This window comes from Bombus huntii, chromosome 7, assembly GCF_024542735.1.
Source record: "Bombus huntii isolate Logan2020A chromosome 7, iyBomHunt1.1, whole genome shotgun sequence".
In the NCBI taxonomy this organism is placed as follows: Eukaryota; Metazoa; Arthropoda; class Insecta; order Hymenoptera; family Apidae; genus Bombus; species Bombus huntii.
This window is the reverse complement of record NC_066244.1, coordinates 8874064-8898838: the sequence shown is the minus strand read 5'-3', so window position 1 is coordinate 8898838 and position 24775 is coordinate 8874064. Positions and strand designations below refer to the sequence as shown.

General features: G+C 42.9%; 1 protein-coding gene across 2 annotated transcripts in view; it reads right to left on the bottom strand.

The window, feature by feature from the left end:
- Positions 1 to 22902, bottom strand: part of LOC126867709 (UDP-glucosyltransferase 2-like) — a 28311-nt gene extending 5409 nt beyond the window's left edge. Inside the window, exons 1-3 of one of the 2 annotated variants that reach the window (XM_050622525.1) lie at positions 22646 to 22902; positions 19446 to 20818; positions 13314 to 13533 (exon numbers count right to left, since the gene is read on the bottom strand). In XM_050622525.1, coding sequence (XP_050478482.1) covers positions 13314 to 13533; positions 19446 to 20568 — 1343 coding nt within the window. In that variant the 5' untranslated portion in view covers positions 20569 to 20818; positions 22646 to 22902. Of the gene's footprint in view, positions 1 to 13313; positions 13534 to 19445; positions 20819 to 22436; positions 22601 to 22645 lie in introns of those variants that run through there. The other variant, XM_050622524.1, reaches the window with a different exon arrangement.
- Between the last annotated feature and the right edge of the window lie 1873 nt (positions 22903 to 24775).

Here is a 24775-nt window from a genome sequence, read left to right as displayed (position 1 = left end):
TTACTTTGTTCCACCCTATTCGTGCCAGTATTTCGTGGAATACGTGAAATTTGCCCTCTTGCTCGGCATAATGTTCAAGCGTTTACAAGTATCGGTAAATGCGATTGTTTCTCACGAATACGCGTTGATTTCTCTACCTCTACGTCGAGATAAAGTAACATCGAGTAACATGATACCACGTTCGTAGCTTGAAATAGCACGGGCACAGAATTAAGGGATGATATTTCGAGAACACGAGTTAACCAAGTAGAAGAAAAAAAAAAGGGAGGGAAAAGATAAAATTGTCTACGACCAGGAGCGAGCGTTGCACTCTAATTAACCATGTATAAACCACGGAAGGAGGTAGACGAATGCAAAGCAAAAAAGGGCCAGTTTATTTCGCCCAGGCTTTACTAACGTATTCGTGATGTGACTAGGTGTGAAAACAGGCTAAAACAGAGGTTGCTCGAGCGTGGCGGAAAAATTCGCTGTTGGCGAGAAACACGGAAGGTGCAGAGGCACGTAATAAATGAGACTTCCGGTTATCGGGATCTCACTAGGGTCCTTTGTCGGTTGCAAGTTCTCTGGGAACGAGTTACGAATAAACCACAGCCACCAACGTAGCGTCCAGCTTCGCTGAATATGCAATCGCATACGCGCAATTAAAATATTCGTCGACGCGACCGTCGATCTCGTGCAATTTTCTCGCCAGGGAGGAAAACTAATTTTCCCTGTTAAATTTTTTTAAAGTTTGTTCCCGTTGAGTCGATAATTTACTGCGTTGCAGTTTAACGATACAAACTATAACTAGAGCCGAAACTAGATCGAAAAGTTGGCCTGTTTTTGTTCAATAATAAAATACTAAAAGTACCTAATCGTCAATCTCTTGACATTCTCTACACACGTTTTGCTATATCTGTCCTGGTGTAATTCTACTGCATCGTCATCGAGCGAAATGATCTACGAAAATTCCAGTAGCTCCCTCGTTTCTACATTGACGCGTTATATCAGACGCCCCCGTGAAATTCGTGGCGGACGGCAGCAAGTCCGCGCGAAAAGTAATTTTCGTCCCCTCGTAATTCCTTCGAAGTTACTTTACGATTCCAGGGTTCGTTGTCGCACATCGCCACTCTACTACGACCACTACGTCGCCACCACTATTCTGCCACTACCACTAGCTTTCTCGACACCTTACCAACTTACTTTCCGACTTGTAACGTTATCGCGGCGAACCGAGAAGCCTGCTCTCCTTCTCGAGCGGCCAATTAGCCGGCGTAACCGAACTCGCGCACGTACACCTATCTTCCGGCGCATTATTCAGGATTCTCGCGGTGCCGTCTTCTAAATTATAAAGCATAAATTTCGGATTGCGTTACAAATCGCGACGCAATTACACCGTGAAATTTCTGCACGATCATTAAGTTACCACGCGGCTACACGGCACGGATCAACGACGCCGCGTCATTTTGTCGATTTCGCGCTGTCAATGCCGTGCGAATTTCTTTATATTTCTAATGGCGAGAGATCCAACCGTGCGCATATTGCGGAAATTTTTACTGTGGTTTAATGCGCGCATAAAGGTTTATTTCTTTTTTTGCAAATCTTTCGTAATTTCTTTGTTGCACACTTTAGCCGTTGGCGGTCTTAGCGTTCTTCTAACGTGAATCTCCTGAATCACCTGCATCGTCTTTACAAAATCGCCACAAAACGTTGGAAGAGTCGTCCATAATCGAATTACCGCATTAACAGCAAACCAAAGGGAAAATCGCTTCAGACGATCGCGAAGCACGAAGGCTAGCTCAAGTTTGGCGAATAATCGTGTTATTTCGTCCGCGAAACGGGATACAGCTGTAACGTGGACCGCGAAACGCTTAACAAACAACCGCGGGAATGATTCGACGCGCATGGCCTACGGCACCCCAACTAATTGGGCCAGAAACAGAAAAGTCCGACACTGGGTATGTTTCATTCGCACCTGACACAAACAACGTTTAAATCCTCAATTACAGTCGCTGGCGCGTTACGCGGACAGGATATCCGTTTGACATACGTGGCCGTTAATTTTCGAACGCGCGGTTTCTGCGAATGAGCACAGCAGCGGGACACGAATAAATCACGTACTGGATCACTCTCGTAAAAATGGCCTTTTCTTACCTTGTTTACGATCTAATCGCATTAAATGATGGAACTACAAATTGTAGGATGACGTTACCTAATATAGAACAGCACTTAACACGGGGCACTGCAATATCTCGGCAAGTAACAACAAACTCAATCGGCGACAGTGTAAAATATTTCGTTAAAAGCAAAAATCAAACACAGATTCGCATTCGAGTTTCGCTTGGCAACCTGTGATTGAACGCAGTTGATCGTCGTGTTTGAAAACGTACAAGCGTTATCGAGAGGCGAGTTAAATAGTGATATTTTTTAGTAGAAGCATGTTAAAAAATATTACTTTTGCACGATTTAGCATTAAAAATGTTTGTTTTCAAGAGTTCAGTACAACTTTACCTTCAAATTTACTTTCCTCTTAACGTAAGTATTATTCCTCTGTCGAAATACGTACGTAGTCCATGTGGAACACGTCGAGTGTACGTATAATGTGAAATATATCAATAATGCTGCTACCGATGATGGCGAAACAGAATTATATTTACTTTGTGGGGGTAATTACAAAAGAGACGATAATAATGAAAAATCAGTCCAATGTATTCGCTTCGTCATTCGCGAGTTTAACGTGTAGAAGACAAAGAAAATTGATGTGATACGATATAAGTGGAAAGAATGGAAAATTTCAATTTATGAGATTGATCACTGTGACTTTTAAACGGGTTAAATGTCGAACGAAACTGGATGTAACGAAAGTATTTCCAACTACTCGACCAATAACACAGAAACTTCGAAGCATATTTCAAATCGTGTAAATATCGAACTTACATTGGTAAACGAGTTTCAAGTCGCTTGATCTCAACTACTGTAAAGGACTACAACTAGTTTTAAAGAAAGTTCAATTCTTAGAAGATGCGCGTAGATATTAAAATGTGAAAAAGTTTCAACGATCGTGTGATAATTTCGCGAGGTCAGAAATGAAACAGCAGAGCGAACACATTCTCGTTTAGACGCGTACTTATCGAGGCGCGTAGCATGCCGGAAGAAGAAAGAACAGGGGGAACATCCGGTGAAATGCCCTCAGGCCTCGAGCTCCGATCCAATTAGATTTTTAATAAAAGTTTACCCATCCCGCTGTCTCGTCCCGCGAATCACGCTCTCGGTTTGCGTCTCTGTGGGCTAAGAAAAAGATTAACTAGTTCTCAGGCTAACCTTTCTGATGCCTTGCCTCCGGATGATCTACCACCAGTGGTGTATTTAAAGGCTCGTAAGCCTGTCTCTTATTTAAAAACGATACAGGGAAATCCCTAATTTCCTACGCGAAAAACTTGCCATGAACACTTCATTGAGTACTAAATTGATTGCAAATATTTGGACGATCCCGTTACTCGCAGTGGATGTATTGTTGTTTACACAGGTGTAGCTTGGTGACCGATCTATTTATGGTTGCTGACTAATTAACGAATAATTAAATATTCTCTAGCTATCGTACTCTTTTTAATTATGTATTACGTATTGTGTAATTGATTATTGATCGATATTACAAGTGCTGCTAGAAGAACAATGGGCTAACTTTATGATACACCGAATCTTGGTGTATCTTTTGTTTGTCGTTTCTTAAATTTCTTGAACGGGCCAAATTGTAGCCCACGTGCGGGTCTTAGTGAAACTTTGTTCGTCAAATACCAGTCGTTTTGTTTGATTCCACATTTGCAAGTATGTACCATAGTCATATCCCAGAGGGACTTAACAGTTTGAACCTCGGTAACAGCCGTTGGTAATTCCAAGTGCCGATCCTTAATCTAGCGGGACCACCCTTCTGCCGACTTCACAATCCCCGCTCCAAGGAAGTATCGCACCTCTGGCGCACTGAGAGGCAATGACTCGAGGTTGATCACTTTTCAAAAATAAGTTCGTTAAGGGCCTCCTCTCAAGCTCCTCTCATGGTACAAATTGAAATTCTAAGAAGCAGAAGGGGAACGAGGCATCGGAGCAACTATAGTAGTGTTTTACTTAGTGTTTTAGCGTCGTCAAAAATAGTTTATTTCTCATAGCGATCAGTTCACGGAAGCTTGATAATCATAGTCCCTAGACGTCCTTCAAACTTGTACGAACATTCGGAACCGAAGATAAGTAGCCCTGAACTCACCGTTCATTAAAGAATACTCACCACTACACTCGATTCAACAGTTATGTCCCACAACAGTAGATGGTCGTTCGAGTTATTTTTTTATTAATCGGAACACACTCTGCAGCAAATCGCGAACGATCAATATTTTGATCGATCACGGGAACGGACGACTGTTAACGTTGTAGTATTAATTATTCGGTAACTTCCGCGTGGTTGTTGTACTTATTTACCAAGAGATTTACCAAAATATTTACCAGAAGATTCATCAGGGAACACATAGAAAAGGATAATCGTAAAAGGGAAGAAGGAAAGAGAAGAAAAGATTCATATTTCCTGGGGTATAATTTCGCGAATTGGTGAAAATGGCAGACGAATCTGATTGCACGAACGAGATGTTCGAGTAATTTCGTGAATCAGAGCTATCCGCTGAACGCGAGCTCCATTTGGATCGAGCTGGTATATCCTGGCTCTTCTCGTTTTAAGTAAACGAGTGCACAAGGAAGAGTCTGACCAACGGCGATCCTCGGAACCGGAAGGACCGATCCGGGTGAAGACGTGTTCCAGGCGATTACTCTTCCAAATAAGTATTTCGAGTTCGAAAGGTGGGCGGTACCGTTGGCAAGCAACGTAGATGCATAAAGTTGTGCCTGTCTGTGGCAACGATTCTAAATTATCGCGTAGCAGTGAGGCAGGGATGTAAAATCTACGTATTCGTACTTGCTCGCCATCTCGTGCTATCGAAATTCCTTGGCAGATTTCAGAGCAATAAGACCGGAAAAATACTCCGGTGAAACATCTACTGGAAAATATACGAGTTGTTGGCAAGAAATATTCTCCCGCGGGAGAGAGACAAAGAGAATAACGCGGAATCACCGACTCGATTTTATCACCGGCATCAATTAATCAGAGTCGATACTGGAACGTTTCATATTAACTCTGTAGAGAAGCGCGAGGATGGTATTATATAAGAATTTTAAAGGCAGGAATTTACGAGACATGGAAATTGCTCGTTTCCCGATATTTTCATTTCCAATGATATATGTATTTCCGCCATCACCATGTTCAACGCATGACGTTTGTCCAATCAACGAACGAAATTGGTCACGCATTCAGTTAACTTATTAAGGATCGAACATTAAAACGATGCATGAAAGTTGTTTAAATGTATCATTATTAAAAAATATAAAAGATATATTAGTAGAGTAATAGATACTTTGCAGCAGCTCAACACGATAAATCAGAGATTTTTCCCAGAAAGAATTTCAACGATTTAAAGGACGGTAATTTACCAGAGCGCTATAAATGCTTCAATTCCTCCAAACTATATAAAATCGTAGAGAATCGTGGAAGAAGAAATAGCGAGGAAAATGATAAACTATAAACTATAAAAATAATGTGAACAAATTTGCAAATGACTGTGACACTTAACGAATGAAACTTCGAATCTAATCGCAAGTTACTAAATATTTATTTCAAACAACAAAAGCATCACCGTCGTGTTACTGAGCCCATCAAAAGGAACGAACATTTTGGTGGAAAATAATTAAAATAAGTAGAAACACGGCTGGATTACTCGCCAGCTATGAAACAGAAATTACAGCGAAGCAAGGTCGGTTTTAATAACGACCGGGTCGCTTAATGCAGGCCGTCTTTCGATTCCGCTGATTCTGTCGATCCACGAGCTCCTCCCCGGAGCCTCGTCCCATATATAACCTTGTAAAATCAAGCTTGCCGCGCGTCGACTCGATTGAAATTCACTCCGTCATCGCTAACTTACGTTGATTAAAGCGAACCAGAAACTTCTCCTTTTTCTCGGTCGATTCCCTATCGACTACCACGACCCGTCGCTACATCACCGTAATAATAACACGCGAGAACGCCATATCATCCCAACTAATCGCAGCGAGAGCCGATAATTCTTGGCTTCGCGTTTCCGGCACGACAGCGATCCGATTTCGATACAGCAACACCGCTCACCAGTTGCTTGAAGAATGTGTCTCGCGAAAATGAAACACCCTATACAAAACGCCGTGTACATTCGTGTATGCACAAAGACAAGTTTACAGGTCTACACACGTAGAGACACGTGGATATGTGCGTGTATATAAAACCCTGATCTCGTTCCCCAGAGGCTTCTTCGTCGGGTGCTAGACGGTGGTTGGGAAAATCCAATCGCTTCCCGACGATATACGTCTTTGTAACTCGATAAGTCGAGCCGAGTAACGCGAAGAGGGGGATGGTCTCGGGAAGAAAATTTCGACGGCCAGCGGGGGTGACAGAGGGTGCAGAAAGGAGCATGATAAAACCAGATCCAAATCCGGAAATCTTATTCTTTTCTCGGATATTCCGATGCGTTTCTACCGGTTCTGATCGCTACACGAGCTACGATAATTTTCCATATTCCTTCGATAGTTTCGTCTGTTTTGGAAAAATCTAATTTTTACGTAGTCCAACCGATAACATATTGGTAAATAAAATAATATTAGTATTAGTTTATGAATGTAGAACTGAAGAGATAAATAAACAAACAAATAAAGATTTAAGAAAACAAACTGAGAATACATCGGCAGGTTGATAACGTTTTCCATTTCCATATAACATCAATGGCACATATGCAATTCTGAATACGTGAGACCGACATGACACAGAACGTTATTAAACGAAAATATATTCCATAGAAGGGTGGAAAATTGCGGTTCTCTACAAGAAGAGAGGGCAACATTCGTTGAACGTTTGGAGAAGAAAAGTTGCTCGTTTGACACGATGTCGGGCCAAATACAGTTTAATTTCGCTCGATTCTCGGCAACGTACTTCTCGCAGCGATGGCGAATCGTTCGAGAAGACGAATTTCACCAAAGCATGTTCATTCAGCGAAGTAAATCCCGCTCTCGGCCGAACGAGACGAGAAGGAGAGGGGGAGAGAGCAAGAAACTCTCGCGGGAGAATTGAATTCGTCTCAGAAGTTTCGATTATTACAAGATCAAAGGCGTCTGTCAAGATTAGCCGTGTATATGGAGCTTAATAAATCGGTCGAATGCTAGAACGCGACGAAGAAAATGGAAGGTGGTATTCAACGAACTGAAGCGAAATGGTGACCGAACGAAAAAGAAACTCGCTGCGAAACAAGATCAGAGTCTTAGCGTATCTACTTGGAGATTTTCGATACGCCTTCGTTCGAAGTTGTGAGATGCTACGAGAAAGCTTTATCCTTAATGAGAGACTTCGATTAGCACGCTTCTTTCCTTCCTTTTGCCCTCAAGGGAATTTAAGAACCTCGTTTGTAATTTTTCACCGAAGAAGATTAAAAAGAATTTAAATCGTAGTCTTAACTGTCTTTATTCGACGATTTTTATCCCACTAAAAATACGAGTGATTTCAACTATATCTACATAAGAAAAATGTATTTTCTAATTAAAATTGCAGAAGATTTTCAAGACGTATTATATAAATTCTGAATTGAATTCATCTTGTTTGTCAAGCTCGAAAATATCGCCTCAATTAATTATCATGCACCGGTAAAAGTAAACCAACGGCACAGTTTTAACATCAATTACTATCGAAGTAACGTTCGATTGTCGAAGGAGACTGGGTATAAAGATGTTAGGTTGACGTTCGCCTACGTCTGTATTAGGGTGGTTTCTAAATGCGGCTTTCGTGTACATCGAGCCAAATGCATTATTCAAACACTTGTACCCGTACACGTAACTTAAATAATGAAATTCAGCGGATCCGAGAAAGCCGGCTTTTTGCCCCGGGACTTCCTATAACTCCACAACGAAATATATTCCCGGTAAATGCAATACCAAAGACGTGAAAATTCCATTTGCAAATAAGCAACTTTTTAATCCGATACGGAGACTACGTACGGGGGGAAACGATACCCTCGTGAAACTTCGTGCCTAAGTCGAGTTAACTATCGAATTCGCAGTGAAACCTGCCTCTCACGGAAACAAAACTAACATCCTGCATTGCCAAATCCTTCCATCTCGTGCTCAGCGAGCACGTAATTTCAACGAAAAACGAAGATTCCCGCAATTACAAGGCATTGTGCTTGATCCTTGGAGCCGTTCTCTCATTCGATACAGCAAACTCGTCGAGTCTATTCAACGTTGATCTAGTTTCCGGGGTTGGAGAACGTATTCTTTGACGCCATTGCGGGAGACGCAAGTCGTTTAGATCGTTCAATGGGCGTAGTTCCTTTACAAACCTCCACTCTACAGTTTAAGAAACATCAATCAGAAGCAAAGTTTCTGGGTGCTCTCCGGTTACTCGCAGACTGACGCAGACTATCGAACGTTACCTCATTCATCAAAGCGGCACACCGAGACGGAACAGTTATCCCCGGCAAGCGTCCAATTACTTTCTCGTCCGGGGACGTTCCACGCGTCATTACGCAGCGTCTCCGGCCTTGTTCATTTCCAGCCCTTCTCGACCCTTCTCTCTATTATACACTTCCCTCGCGATTCTCGCTTTCTCTCTTGACCGATTTTTCCTTCTCTAATCCGTTCTGTGCTCTCGCTCGGCCATTACGCGTCCTTTGCGAGCAAGCAGGTGCGGCAAAGCACTCGTCGAAGCCACAGAGAGTCTCGCAAAGAAGAAGATACCCAACCTCTAGCGCGCGACGAATAAGAATCTCCGACTACACTTCGCCTCTCGAATAAATCCGAGCGAAAGGACGGTCGGTAAACGAGCCGCGGGGACTGGCATCCATGCCGATCGGACCGTCATAGTCGAGGAACTAAGACTCGTCTAGCGAAAGGGTTACGCTCCGGGGAGAATAAGAACGAGAACAACAGGGCAATAAAGAGGACGAGGTGAGGCTGAGAGATAGGGGAGATCGAAAGAGAGGGAAGAGTAAACGGAGAAGAAAGATAGTCAAATAGGGAGCGCGAATTAAGCGAAAAATCAGAGGACAAAGCGTCGCTGGGAGAACGGAAAGAAGATGAGAGAGGCAAGGGGTTGAAAAGGAAAGGGGAGCGAATCGGGTGTCGGGCTAACTTGACGACGGAGCTGTACTATGTTATCCCTCAGCCGTAACCGAAGAAGAAGCGGAGGAACAGGGGCGTGCCTCGTACCTCCTTACAAACTGTCGAAACTTTGACTACCACCCTACCACCCTCCCGACTACTGGCTTTACGTGGCAGCTTGCTCGCCTCGCCGTACATAGACCGCACATACACACGCGAACATACGTAAGTATACCTGCACACGTATATAGTAAGTATACTGTCTTCTTTGACTGCAAAGTACATGTTTGCGTGCGCGTGTAGATTTTGGAGAACATACGGTACCCTCGAATGATGCCTGCGAGAAGTCCTCGTACGAGCAGTCGGACGAATTCGATAGCACCGTTTAATATCACCCTCGAACTTCGTTCATCAACGGAAGAGAACGAAGGACGAGGAAGAAGTGGTTTTCGCGCAGCTAGTAACACGAGGACACGTGATTAAATACGACTTTGTAACGCTTCTTCTTCTTTGGCTGGAGGGAAATTAACGAGGAGACACAAAGTAGCTACGCTAATTATATAAAAAAACCGTGTTCCCTCGTCCATAATTCGAAACCACGAGAAAAAGAAAGAGAGAGAGAGGGAGGAGAGGCAAACAGACAGTAAGAGAGACAGAGAGAAAGAGAGCGACTTTTTCATAGAAAAAGGTGGCGTGGCAGAGGTGAGAAGAACGTATTATCGTATGGTAGTGTGTAAGTGGAAACACGAGCTGCGACGAAGAACGCCGTGAATGTCTCCAGGGCTCGATAAATTCGACGAAATTTCCGCGACGTTTATGTCCAACCTAAGACCCTGGAATCGTTACGATCTCACAGTTAGTGCTCTACAACTACAAGCTGAATATGATCGCCCCTGGTACACGATAGAGGAGAGAGGAAAGAGCCACGGACAACAGAGACCATCACTGACATCGACTACATCCAGTAGCCGTGTATGCTGTTTGATCTCAATAGGAATGGTTGTAACTCGAAGTTGGCTTACAAGCGCAATCATGCGCAGAGATCTTTGGGAATTGAATGACCAGTTCGCATCGCCTCGCGGTATCCAAAAGGAGAACTGGAAATCGAACAAGCTGCACGTCGGTGACACGGGTCACGAGCCACCCTCTCTCTTTCTCATCCTGTCTCTCCTTTCCGAGAAGTCGCGAACCACAGACAATAATATAACTTTGGTTATAACGTTTTAAGATCGCATCTATCATCCGAAGTACCAAAGGACGATGTGTTTCGCGATCTATGAAACAACTTGATGATTGCTACTTTGACTTTGTCGATCTTCGAATTTCACGATTCTGGTCGGTCTTTAGTGGCTCCATGGGCGTTCAAACGAATCCTACAGCATCAAAGATTCTCAATGATAAACCGATATGGTATCTCTTTCGAGGAAGCAGAGTTTCTTCTCGGGGAATTACATCGTTTAACGTAGCATTATTACGTTTATCCGCGACGACTTTCTTACATCGGACTTCGGGTTGCTCTGAAGTACAAGAACCGTAGCCGTAAATCACCGAGAAGTAGTGATTACGCGAGCACAACGGCAACCGACACGGCACGACAACGAGCAACCCCGGCTAACACTGTTTCCAAATCGTTCGTTAATTTTATATCACTCGTGCATGAGACGTTGCGCTTAACAATTGCGCGGCGGCACGCGAACCATGGAAGAACAACGTTAACTCCAGTATTGCTCTCGCATTTCACCGTGTCGTTACCTTTAGCCTCTGTTCTACGCGACGAACATATTCGATCGACGCCGACTCGCGCATCGACGACGATCATTCAATCGAAAGGTAAATCCCACGAACGACTGTCTGCACGGTCGGGAATTTACATTGCGACGACGATGAAATTCTGGCCAATGAAATATCAGAAAAAGACAAAGTCTCACGATGAATTCAGAATTCTCGAAGCACGTCGAAGCGAATCGCGTCCCACGTTCAATTCTCGACCGAACGACGTCGGATCGAGATGCTCTGGGCAAGCGTCAAACGTCCGATTAACCCAGCCCCATATTTCGATCACGTAACAACCATGCAAATCGCGATCATCCAATTACGCGGCTCGAATCTATTTATTAATTAATATTCAAGGCGTTGCATAACGAGGATACAATCGCACCTGCATTGTCACAGCGCTGCGTAGGATAGCGACCATCTCCCTGTTTCGATCCTCCCTTTACCTCCCTGTCGAAGGTCCAAGACAGCGAGCTCGTAAATCCAGACGGTTGTAATTACCGGGACAGTAGCCGGGCTCCGTTGATCGCGAAGCTGCCAACGCTTTCATATCCGTACTGATTTATTAAACCGCTTTCATCCTCCGACGCGAGACTCGCATGCCAAGACCTCGCAGTTAAATCGTGGTTCACCGAGTTTCCCATTCCCGTTCTAATCGATGCCTCCGATTTCTTCTTCTCGCGAAGGTCGAGAAAACACAATTCTATATTTTATTCCTTCAACCGACCCTCGAGCGCATACGACGAATCACAGTTAATGTTGTAACATCGTAGCGGTGAAATTACGTCACTGTAAATACGACAAATTTACTATTCCATCAAACCCCTCCTACCTGCGATGGAAAGAGAGTACACACCGAGACAAAGCATACCATTATCCCGTTCCATTCCATTCCGCGAAGGATGGGAGAAGCTTGGGTTGGAAAAATCATTGGTAGACGAGGCGTAGCGAGGTAGACAGGTTCGTTTCACAGCGACACGGTGTCACGAGTGTACCGCAACCGGTTGAAAAATTCAACGTCAACCAATTATTCGGACGGGGGAAAACGGTCGGGGCGTCGCGTCGTGACGTCCGTAAACGCGAACGCGAGCGGCGTGGCGCGCGACTCGACCCGTGCGGTTAACAAGTTATTCGTGGGGGCAGCCATTGAATAATGTAGAATTTAATTTCATCTCGGCTGCCACTGTCCTCATCGACGCAGCGGGCACCAAGCGTTGATTCGCGCCGTGAAACATTTAGCGGCCGTGAAATTTCCCATGCGACCGGTCGGATACGGCCCGGCTGCACGACCAGCCCGGGTATTTGTCGATGGACGAGAACCATCCGGAGAACACGTCCGCTCTTTCCGCAATTCGTGCCTTGAATTTAGGACCGGGGTCGGCCAACGACGTGGAGAAAGGAAGAAAAAATGGGATGCCTGCCGGCTAGGGATGGCACGACCGAAGGTGTGGGAACAACGGTGAAGGGAGGGAAGGGGTGGACGAAAAGAAAGACGAGATATAAAACGTCGGTGAAAAGACAAGGGCAGAGGGTTTTGGGCGAGATCGGTAGCAGGCTGAAAGAGGGAACGAGAAGGGTGGAAAAACGCCAGTGAGCCGCGTTACGGATTAACGGGGGCGCCTGTGCTACAACGACGATGCACTTCCCGGATATCCGAGCGTCCGGACAGTTCGTGAGATATTCAACGGACCGAATATCCGGACAGATTATACGATTTTCCTTTTTGTCACGGGTGTCCCCCCCCCCTCTCTCCACTGCCGTATCTACGTTTTCATTGTTTTCTACCTCCTTTGCCCCCTTTCGTTTCTATTTCTTTCTTCATATATTCCCTATCTTATCTCTACATCTCTGACACATCGACGGTATTCGATACAGCCGAAATTTCACGTGAGAATTTCATAGCTGACACTTTGGACGAGGTTGGATTCGTAAGAGAAATTGATTTATCAGAAGAGGAAAATGAGTGGCCGGGATTCGACTTCCTTGTCACCGCGATCAACCGGTCTGTTATCGTGCCAACGTAGCATTAAATATTCCTATCGATATCATTGGCAGTCTCGACATTCTAAATTCATCGCATCACTTGCCGGATATCCGTGTCTCCTCGACCGCGGGACGTGCCGATGAAGGTGAAACTAATTACGTCTATTCCACCCATTCATAGCCGCGACTATTGTGACTCGAAGATTTAAATAGCTCAATGATCTTTTAAAAGAAATATTCTCATACTCTTCGTAAAACCTTAAAGTGATTTGCGATTTTACGTGTAAAATTCTACGCTTTTTTTTCTCCCCTGTCTAAATATTATACGCAATCGGACGACATGGACGAATAAACGAGATGAAGAAACGTACCTGGTATTGTTGAATATTTCATCCAAAGTGTGCTTCAAGGTTTGTTCGTTCAGTTTGACGAAATCCACCACCAAAGCGACGCCTCTAGCTTGAGCCGCGATCGCATTCTGGTATTGATCACCGAAGAAAGGCATGAGAACCATTGGAACCCCGCTCTGAACTCCTTCCGACAAACCGAGAAGACCACCGTGTCCGAAGTAACACTTAACGTTTGGATGATCTGTAAAGTAAATAAAAACCTGCTTCAGTTTCGTTCGATGTATTCAGTTTCGTGTATTCGGTCGATTCATTTATAAAACGAGCCATTCAAACTCGCACTTAATGAATCGATCGAAGAGAAACTAAATCGTTTCTCATGGCTGTAAAAGCTGAGCGTCAAAACCAAACCGAAATCAAGCCATACGTCCGTAGAAATCGATTCTCGATATCGGAAATCCATGCCTCGAATTCACCGCGACACGTATATGTATTCTACCCCTTTCTTGTTTCACGGTGAAAAGAGGAAGCGTGACGTGTCCCTATTCATAAATATCAAACGTTAGATTTCATTCGATCGCCGTGTAAAATGTAAAATATGAATGATCTCATAGAAAGGAAATCGCTTGGATAACGTTGAGAATAAGCGATACAAATGATTAGAGTAGTATGAGTAGTATTTTGGCAGAAATCGGTATAATAAGGCAGAGGTGTACGAGCCCTCGGGAATTTCTCGACTTTAAATAAATCCCAGTGTCGAGTATTCGGCTGAAAAATTCCTGTCGTCCTCGTTTATCGCGAGGAGTCACCCTCTATAAGAGGGCGGTTGCCACATCCCCGTTGCCATACAGGATTCCATACCTCCTCCGGCGTCGATCCTAATGTCAAATTCCATTACCACACGACACCTCCCACCATCTTCTACCCGTTGTAGCAACCCTTCGGTCCCCCGACGCCTAAGTATCCCTTCCCCCTCGCTCTCGATTTGGGTACAGATGTAGACGAGCTGTAGGAGTTACGTTCGCCTTGCAGAACCGTAAGGGTGGTTCAGAGGGGCGAAGGTTCCACGGCAGAGCACCTCTCGAGGTTTCGCGCTCGCTCGATACATCGTCGCATCGGCGCGCGTCGATACGTGACAGAGGATATCTATCGGGGGCTGGTCTGAATTTTTGCGAGCGACATCGGGAATACGACAACCGGAGACCGAGAGAAAATCGGTCGGGCGTTCGCGCGATTTGCTCGAGATTTCCGTCAGCCGCGAGATACATTTTTACGGCGTCGCTGTAACGAGAAAATAACGCCACGGTATTTCCTCGACGATGCTAGCTAGCATCGTGTTTTACGACCATCGGCAAGCCCACCCCTCCGGAGAATTGATATTTGGCCGTCTATGGGCTGAGCTAGTCGTAAGACCAATGTAATGAGAGCAACGAGCTGTTTCTTATTGTAGGAGAGTACGTGTTGTAATATATCTTGTATCAGGTTGATTATGTTATAAACGATATCGTTGTAAAATAAGAAATATATAAAATAGAAAAAGGGGTATTTTATTCGTTCGATTTGAACGATCCGATCATCCCCTAGACGGAAAATTACTGACCTACTAATGGGCTATGTAAAAGAATGTATATCTAAACTTAAGTGGCTTGAACGAAGCTTTAAGGACGAAACTGAAAAACTTTAAGGAAACTGGCGAATCTTTAAAGGCGTTAAGACTGAAAGGTCAGATCTAAGTGACCTTTCACCTTTCACTATGACAAACCATACTCGAGGAATGATGTACGTCGTCTTCTACGAATATCAAATATACGCAGACCCAGAACCGTATCTAGTAGTATTGATAAAAGATAAAAATTGATAATTTACCCATTTTGATGAAGTTATCTGAACCGTTGACTCACCGAGAAGATAAGTTTCTGGGACAAATTGAATAGCGATTGGTATTGCTATTGGTATTTGGAATTTCAGCGGTATATCACCAAAGAGTTAGCATTGCCGGACGGTGCGACGGCCTGACTAGTTTAATCCAATAAAATCGTACAAGTAGCAAAGAAGTATACCCTATTCCTTAATGGAAAGCAAGAGGAATAAAGTGGATCTCGATAGAATGATTCCGCTCCTTGTTCCTCGGAGTAATGTAATCTATCGTTTCATCCCTGTCGTTATATCGTTAAATGCGATACTCGAGGGCATTGCGTGTCAACACATCTCCCATACCATCGATATCGTTGCCTCTAAAGTCAATTACATTAGCGAGTTCTATGCGAATTGACAAGATCGATGGCAAACAGGACACAGAACCGTTCCACGATCTAGAATCTAGAACAAGCCTTTGAGTCAATGTATCGCAGATCCTATTTATTCGAATGATCTTCTCCGATTAAACTATCCCGATCTTCGAAAGGGATAAAATTCACCGATAGCGAGTTTCTCAATTCGAAAGTATAGCTAAATTTGCACGATGCTTTCGCCCGATAGCTCTCCTATCTGTCGTTACAAACTTGCCCGATAAAAGTGCAGTTACCATGGTCGAACGGGGGAGGCTACGTGGCGCCAATTAAAGGACAAGGATTAACGATTTCCACGGTTTTATAAGAACGACCCTTGCCGTAAGTTACGAGCGGACTCGTGCACCATTTCGCGTGCGCCGTTTAAAGCGTGCGAAGCAGCAGGGGTAGGAGCAAAGCGTAGCCACAGATCTTATCAAGATCACGAAGACCGTGGGGGATGGCCACTGACCACGCTTGCAAGGAGACGAAGGAAACGGGACCGGGATACACCGATCACGAAGAGAGATAATAAAATTAAAGCTATCGATCCCAGCCTCCGGTCGAGTTGCCGCTAGTTTTAGCTAGATTATCTGACCATCGAGGCTGCCCATCTTGTGCAATCGTCCAGCCATCGAAAAACTCGATCGTTACAGTCTTGACACCGATCTCTCTAAAACAACGTTCGACAACGAACCCTCGATTAATGGTCGTAAATAAGCATCTCGACGATGTACAGTCGTCTCGGAACGAAACAAACATTTGTGGCATTGCGAATAATGCAAGAGAAATTAAAAATATTTTTATAAATGCATCAAAATCAGAATGGCACAGCACAAACGCGAATCTTACAAGCATATTAAATTTGAGCGTAACAAAACTCTTTAAAGCCGTAATCGAAGCAAAATAATTTCATACACGATATTCATTTGATTGAAATTTGTAATATTTCACGTTGAAAATTTGTAATATAATATCAATATCGAAGGTTTAACTTACTTTTCGATACTGCCATAATAAACGATATAGACATTCCTTACTTGTTTTCCTCTATTTAATAATATAAGAACAAATAATTGTTTTGTTTCTTTCGGTAATATAAGTAAATAAATGAATATGTTACTAAAATTCACGTTGTTACTAAACATTTATTATCTTTATTTACTCATAGATGTCAATCGTTAACTTATTTTCCAGGCAGACTGTACGTATAATATTGTACGATCGTATAGCGTTAAACAAAACTTACATAATACGCCGATCCATCCATATCCTAAAGTAAGGTTTGATCAGAAGGCAGGGCGGTGTAACGTAACGTAATGTGACGACTAGATGCATGAAAAGGAGGCATAAATGATATTTCGTAATACACATCTACGTCACGAATGATATCGCAGACATCGTGGTTATCTAAATTGTACATTTACGACATACGACGAGCCCGTTGTGAAATTAATAAGAAAATGTACAAGCATATTAGGCATATTATCCCAGTGTTGTGCACGTGTCATTATTCGTGAGAATAAAAAACCCAATATACATAGTCATCTCGATCGCGTATATCGTAATTGCACCCATGACATGACTAACAAAAATTATTTAAAATACGAACAATGGATAAAGATGACTAAGCTTATCTCTGTCGCGCAAGATTATTCGGTGAAATATGACCAACGCACGTGATGTAATTCCACTACGTAAGGAATTTCGTAATCGAACAACAACATCGGACGACGTGTGGCTTTTACACTATCAGAGGAAAAGGTTCACGAGCATGTGTGCGTGATCAAGTAGAGATCGATGACACAAGGCTGACCACGTTAGTATCCAAGTTACAGTATAGAGTTCCATCGCGGAAGAGGATGGAAGAACCGACATGAACAATGCGACACCAAGGTATCCTTCGTCGGAGGTTTTAACGGTGATTTATGTTGCCAGCAGGTCGTTAGCGAGTTGCCTAATTAATGTCATTTCACTCGACAGTGGCCAAGAGCTGCGAAACTACTTACTGTTAGAGTTTCGATGGTCCCGTGTCTTCGTTCTTGGCCAACCAATTCGTCGAAAGAACATCCGCGCCAGAGTCTGCTGTATTCGAGACTGACAGGACAGTACGACGTCCTTTAGAAGGATCTCCTTTGGCAACCACATCGGTTCCAGGAAGAAATTACTTAAGACTGCCCTTTCGATGCGATAATTAGCGCACCCTCGACGAAATAACTACCTTCTAGAAGAAAGCCAAAAGGGAAGAACGTGAATGTTCGACTTTGACAACGTTTCAAATCGTTTCCTTCGATGTCCAGGACTGCGTCACGCGGTACGAAATATCATGGATGGTGAAATATTTCATGGAATATTGCATATCACGAGAAACCGATAATTGCTCGAGAGAACGTTATATCAAACGGTAATCACGATTAATCGAATACAGAGAGTCGATCAGGGCCGCGTCGAAAGCGATGTCATCCTACGCGCCGAAATAATTTCGAGATCGAAAAATAATTTGATGTTCAATCATCGACGATGACGCGTGTACGCATAACACATAGGGCATCGATGACGCGAAATCATTTCGAGGTAACGAAAGCTCCTCCTTTATGCATACCGTTTTGAAAGTTTCAAAACCTTTTGATGCTCGGCATCGCGGCCACCGCGCTATGGCAAATATCGGCTCGCTGCCTCACCCAAAATACGCTTCCTATATTTCGCCGCGATTTCCAAGGGCCGTTTCGATTAGCTCGATCCAGCGGCATGGAATTTCAATTTCGATTCCTAGTACCGATCCATTTCTCGCGCAACGTCGCGTCGTTGCATGATCTGTACGCCGCACCGTTGAGCAAACCGATTCCAACACGATTTATAACGCGATCTATAAGCTTGCTATATCCAACGCACCGTGTAAAAGGCAATGCTCTAGCTTCGATGAGAAGAAAGTGGAAGAAGAAAAATGGAGTAACAGTCTAAATAGAAGCGATCGAGAGAAAAAACAACGCGTTCATGCGATCCACTCGACCGTTGATAATGGCACAAGTGGCAATGCTGACTCGCAAAATTCCAAATGGGAGAAGCGTTAAATAAACAGTTTAAATCTATCGACTGTATCAGGCGCACAAAGATAAATCGACTTTGTAATTCGTTGAATCTAATTTATTTATCGACCACTTATGAACGACAATGGCAAAAGGTTCGTAAGTAAGACGTTTCTAGATTTCGACCCACGCTTCAATATATGCAATCGCCGTCAAACTGCTCACTGTAATTATGCATATCGTGTCAAAGCTGTGGAACAAGGTAAAAATGAAAATTAACGTGCACGCGACGAAAAATTTGAACGAGACATTCGGATTCGTTAGCGTGCCGATACAGTTCGGAAAACGCAGGCATGCGAATAACCGGATAATTTTAATGGAACAAACAATGATTCATTGTTTATCTCGTTCAACGACAAGTAGCTTGTATATTGTTATGCAACGACGAAACGTCGCATTGTAAAGCCTATATCTGATAACGATCGTATAGAAGCTTCCTTTGTATTGGAATAAAATGGAAAATGCGGATAAACCCTTTAGAGGCGAAAGCTCTCTACAGTTTTTGTAAAATTATACTGTTCCAGTAAGGAGCAACCTATTAGAAAACGTAGAGACCTATCGATGAAACGTGATTCTAATGCCCGCGTATCAACGAAACGAGCATCGCGTACGCTCGCATCGAACACGATACTACAAGTCATTACTTTCACATAATACTAGGCTGACTTTTGCCGCTCTATTATCCCGCTATAGGTTACTCCAAATACCATTTCCAAATATCGTAGTAATAATATGTAACTATCAGTGAAGACTAGAAAAACATAGCAAAAAAAGATAATAAGGGAATAAAGTACCATACTTACTCAATATGTCGTACTGAGGCAGCCACTTCTCTATAAGGACGTTATTGGAATTATCCAATCCAGAATTATCCGGTATGCCATCCACTTCCCATTTCCAAATCACTTTTCGAGGTATAGAGGTAAAAACTTTGATAAACACTTTCAATTTGTCCTCCGGCATCGAGGCCGTCTTCACCATCGAGCCGAGATTAAAATACAAGACACCTTCGTGAGCTTCGTCCAAAAACTTTTTAATTTTCGGTGGCAAGGGTTTCACTTTCGGTGAGATGTGAATTCCACCGATCTCGATCACATTCGGCGGGAACGAGATAGCACCGTGAACAGAATAATGCGTATTGACGAACATGAGTGATGCGTTGTTACTGATCGATTTCAAATCCGGAATTCCCGGACCGTAAAATTCGTTTGCCACGGAGTAATCGCGCCAATTGAACAGCGTGCGGAATACCATCGTTGTTACGAATGCCGATACTGCGTTTATCATTCTTTGGAAAAAGTTCATTGGCCTTGGCAATCGAGTAAACATCGACGGTATGTAACTGGCTTCGTTTGAGACTCCTAAATCATCGATGGCCCATGCCATCAACTGATGAGTGGATATTTGTATAAAAGGCACGTTAAACTTGTGTACGAGCACCATGAAACAGTTTGTATTGAAGCTCTCGACAAGCATCAGATCGAACTTCTTCCCAGAGTCGACCAACTGTTTTACTTCTGGATTCTTCAGGGCAATATCGCAAACCAGTCCCGACATAGTGTACAGCATGTATAAATCGGTAAATATTTGAAAGTAGGAACTGTCAATCGCATGTAGATCGACCACGTTTACAAACACACCGAGTTTCTCATTTCGCAGACTAATATCCTTGTAAGTGGGCAAAGGTTCCTCCGCGATCGCCTTCTCAGTTCTTGGAAAATGAGAAATTACCGTCAGCTCGTGACCTCGACGGCTTAGCTCCTCAAGAAGCGGTTTGAACACGTCAAAATGACTCTTACCGAGGTGAGCAAAGACTGCCAAGATTTTCAGCTGCTTCTTTGGCACCGTGGAATTATTAGCGTCTGAACAAGACGTTAGAACCACCAGGAAAAGTAAAAAAATAATTCGGTTTCCAGTAATCCACATGATTGAACAGTTTCTGGTTCTCGGTAGGACTCAGACACACGCACACTAACTTTCTTCTTCTTCGAAAGATGATCGGTACTCTGACGGACTACTATTCGAGAACTGGCTATATGTATATCCCTCCTCTTCTACCGACGTCAGATTCGCCGCTGAATCCACAGATCCCACTACAAAACCTGTGTCACTTCGAACAGTTCTATTTCTTTTTAACGGGAGTTCCAATTTAATTTGACCATGACCTCGACTTTATCTACAAACGAAATTAACGAGTATATCACATGCTTGTTAACTCGATATGACATTTCATTCTTTTCTTTTTTCTTTTTTTTATTATTCACAAGTATATAACACTTTAGTGTACAATTCGATTAGAAATCGTTTATACGTAACAATGTTCTATTAATATCATAGATATTTGAAAGAGGATGGTAAACAAAAAAAGTCTATCGAATGACGAAATTTATTGACGTTTACTATTATGCGGTTAACTACTGTTACTTTCGAATAACGTTAACGTTTTTAATTTAAAAAAGTACAGTATTTTGGTACATGCGGCGATGTTCAATATTTTATCTGCTGGTAGTAAGTCAAGCGTAATTTGTCTACGATCAGAGGATAAATAAATTTAATTCATTTTGCATGTCCAAGAAATTGTAATCACATATTGCTGATATCATGATATATCATGATGATATCGTATAATGCTGACACGAAGATCAAACATGTGAAGCTGTACACATTAACAATATAGAATTTTCAATGTATTAATAACTCTAAAAAATCCAGAAGCTTTATTAAATAAATCCAAAGTTTTAAATGCACTGCCATTCGGTTACGGTTTGACGAAACGTCGATACCAGTATCGTGAATATTATCTACTGTAAACATTAGCATTAAAAACATTTTATGTTGTTGTTAAAACATAATAGACATAATAATTTTATAATTGCAGTTGTTATTTGCATAGTTGAAGCTATCCATATGACTTATTGCAAAAAGCGATATTTTCGTTATCGATTTGTCACAGTTCAAATTCCAAATGTAGAACTATGTACTTGTTATTTACAGAATTAAACCTACGGTTCACTTTGCCGTCCCACATATAAAAAATTGAAAATCGATTAGATATCGATATGATAAGGAATGCAAAAGTGGACTGGGAAGTGATTACTTGTCACGCTGTTCGTACGCGCCTGACATTTACGTAATAGATCAGGCTTATGACGCAATCTGCAACGACTAACGATGATTCGCTATTCCGGGCTTACAGCTGCAGTTGCAATTAGAAGCTTAAAAGAGTTCATAGTACCACGTATCTCGATTATGTATGGATAAATGACAGCGTGCATGTTCTCTAACGTTTCCCTGTTACACGCTTGCTATTGCGACCTTCGTGTTAACGCGATAAGAATGTTGAAACTTGTACAATGTTTCGGAAGTGTTACGAGAAAACTCTAAGATCATTCGAATGATTTGAAAGAATTATCTCTCCTCAAAATAGCAGTGACATCCGTCAAAATGAAGATGATTTACGGAAATAAAGATATAGTAGCAGCAGATACGCTCAATTGGAAAAAGGAACTTATCAGCTTTAACTACTTCTTTGATATATGTACATATTCGGAAAAATACTCAGAAGAAATACGAGCAAACGATTATCGCGTTCTGCGTATCGTATGTACCTTAATCGTAAAAATATTTTTCCAAGGTAAACATAAATAAAATTCCAAGATAATAATTCTATAATTGCAATGCTTCGAGTAATTTATATAGTCAGTGCACCGACTGTGACAGTTCTACGATACGTGGGGGTCAAACGAACGCGTACGAAAGATCAATGTTTGGTGGACTAACTATGTTCGACTTACCTCGACAATTGATCAATCTCTACTAGCACAACCGACGTAACGCGCGCTGCTCACGAAGAGTATTTATAGAGATGGACATTGAACATTAACCAAAACGACATTTCAACGTTTGAACCATCGGTTCACAATGCAAAACTCGACGCGTATTTTCAAAGGCGCCACGGTGGATTCTCTAAAAAAAGATATTTATAATAAGATCCCGCATATACCTAATAGATGAATCACGACTCTCTGCAGCATTAAAAGCCTTCATTCGTTGTTAGGTATTTTCTCGTGGAATTTCAACCCGTTCGGTACGCCGCAATGGCTATCCGACTTCGTTTGTCCTTCGCTCGCGACGCGAATAAATTCGTTGGATCGCGGAACAACAGGTAGAGGCTCGTTAAAATGTACATCGTGGCTGATGGTTTTATTAAATTAGCGACGAACGGTTTCTTCGTCGATTCGATTTAAAAGCAGAGGCTACAACACACGCTGGCCGCAGTCGCGAGGCAAAGTAAAGCACGCGAAGGCAGAGACGACTCGATTCCCTTGATCCAACGGCACAGCGTTCTCTGTGTCACGTGCTTCTGTATTTTACTTTTTCCCGCTTTTTCGGCTTTCTCGCTCGACCGTATTACGTTGTAACGGCACTTTAGTTAATTACCTTGGAGCACCAATGGAACCAACCCTCCACTGTACGCCCACTCTTTATGCATATCCCTCTCTACTTCGTTTCTCCTTCGAGTGGTTTTCGATACTCTTCACTTTGTACTGTCCCCGATAATTCCACTCCGTGAAGCACGATTCCAGATTCCAGACAGATAAATACGAAATACGAGAAAAGAAAAATATATGTATATAAATATAAACTACATATATGTATAAAAATATAGATTTTTCTTTGGTATTTTTCCCAAAGGTCTTACCTCTACCACCCTCCCTTCGGGCCTTATCGTTCCGGTGACTCGCTTTCTTTAATTTTCCATTTGTCGTTCCACTTTCCGCTTTCTTTGTTCCATCCTAGTAGCAATCTAAAATAAACATCTTGGATGCTACACAGTTTGCCGATAATCGATCGAATGTTTGTATAACCATAGTAAACTCGCGACTTGGAAAAATCCATCGTAACGTTGCAACAATTCGGGAAAACAATTTAAATTGCCGGATATCTTTCGACCTCGCGAGCTGTTTCGTTTATTTTACATTAAGCTCCGTTCACACGAGCCACCGTTTCATAATGCTGGATGCTCAATGTAATTTCACGCCTCTGGCATAATTCTGTTTTGCTACGAGCGATTCGACGAGATCAACGAACTCGGTTTCAATTTCTAATTTTCTTCGGTTTCAAGGGGAAAATAACGTCGTGTCGGTGGAATATTTGCGATTATCTGGATCGTTGACAAGGAACGCGCGCTGCACGCCAACCGACTCCTACATATTCCACAGAGAACTCAAAATTCGCTGACGCCCGTGGTGACACAAAATCACACGCGAGACATATATCCAGAACCAGGCCAAAGACTCGCAAGCTCGACATAATATTCCCCGAATCTCGAAATTCGCGTATCGAAACGGCTTTTATCATCTCAATGATTTGGAAGAGCGATTCTATTGATTTCTCCTCTCCTACCGATAAACCACCACAAAATACAAAGACGTTAAAGTAACGAGAAAATATTTTACACCACTTGCTCTGACTAAGAAAAGAACTGGAACTAACGACAGCGAAACGAATGTCCGATCCGCGAAACAGGGTTGTGTTCCGAACTACCTAACGTTGTATTTATGAAGTCCCAGCAGCGAAGAAGCCCGCGCCATAAATTCCCCATCGAAATCTCTTAATCCCAAGCACTGAGCACCCTCGTCGCAAACGGGGGCAGTCGATAACGAATCCAGCAAATCAAAATAAACGATACCGTGCCGCGAATATCCGTCGTGGAGCGTGCCTCGAAATTGATGCCTACCGCTCTGTCCTGTTACACGAGCCAAAACGCGATAAACCTCTCGATTCAGTTTGTTCCCGTGACGTACAAATTTTCTAGAAACTCGTGATGGCCAGTGGCCTTCGTTGTGGTCGTCGGTACAAGAATAGAGAAAATTGCAACCTCTCAAATGGACCAACCATGCCAATGGTTTGCCAGAGGATGTAGGTAATTGGCTGAACCCCATCGTTCCTTCGTCCCATTCTTTATCCTTTCTTCCGTTCTTTTCTTCCTATTTTTTCTCCTTTTTTCCCCCCGTTTGTCTCTTTCCCGGCCTTTTTGTGGTCATTTTCTCATGAGGAGGAAACGTCGATGCGCACTGGAGGAAACGAAAAGGAATAGTCAGAAAGTCAGGTATTTTTTAGTTACGCACAG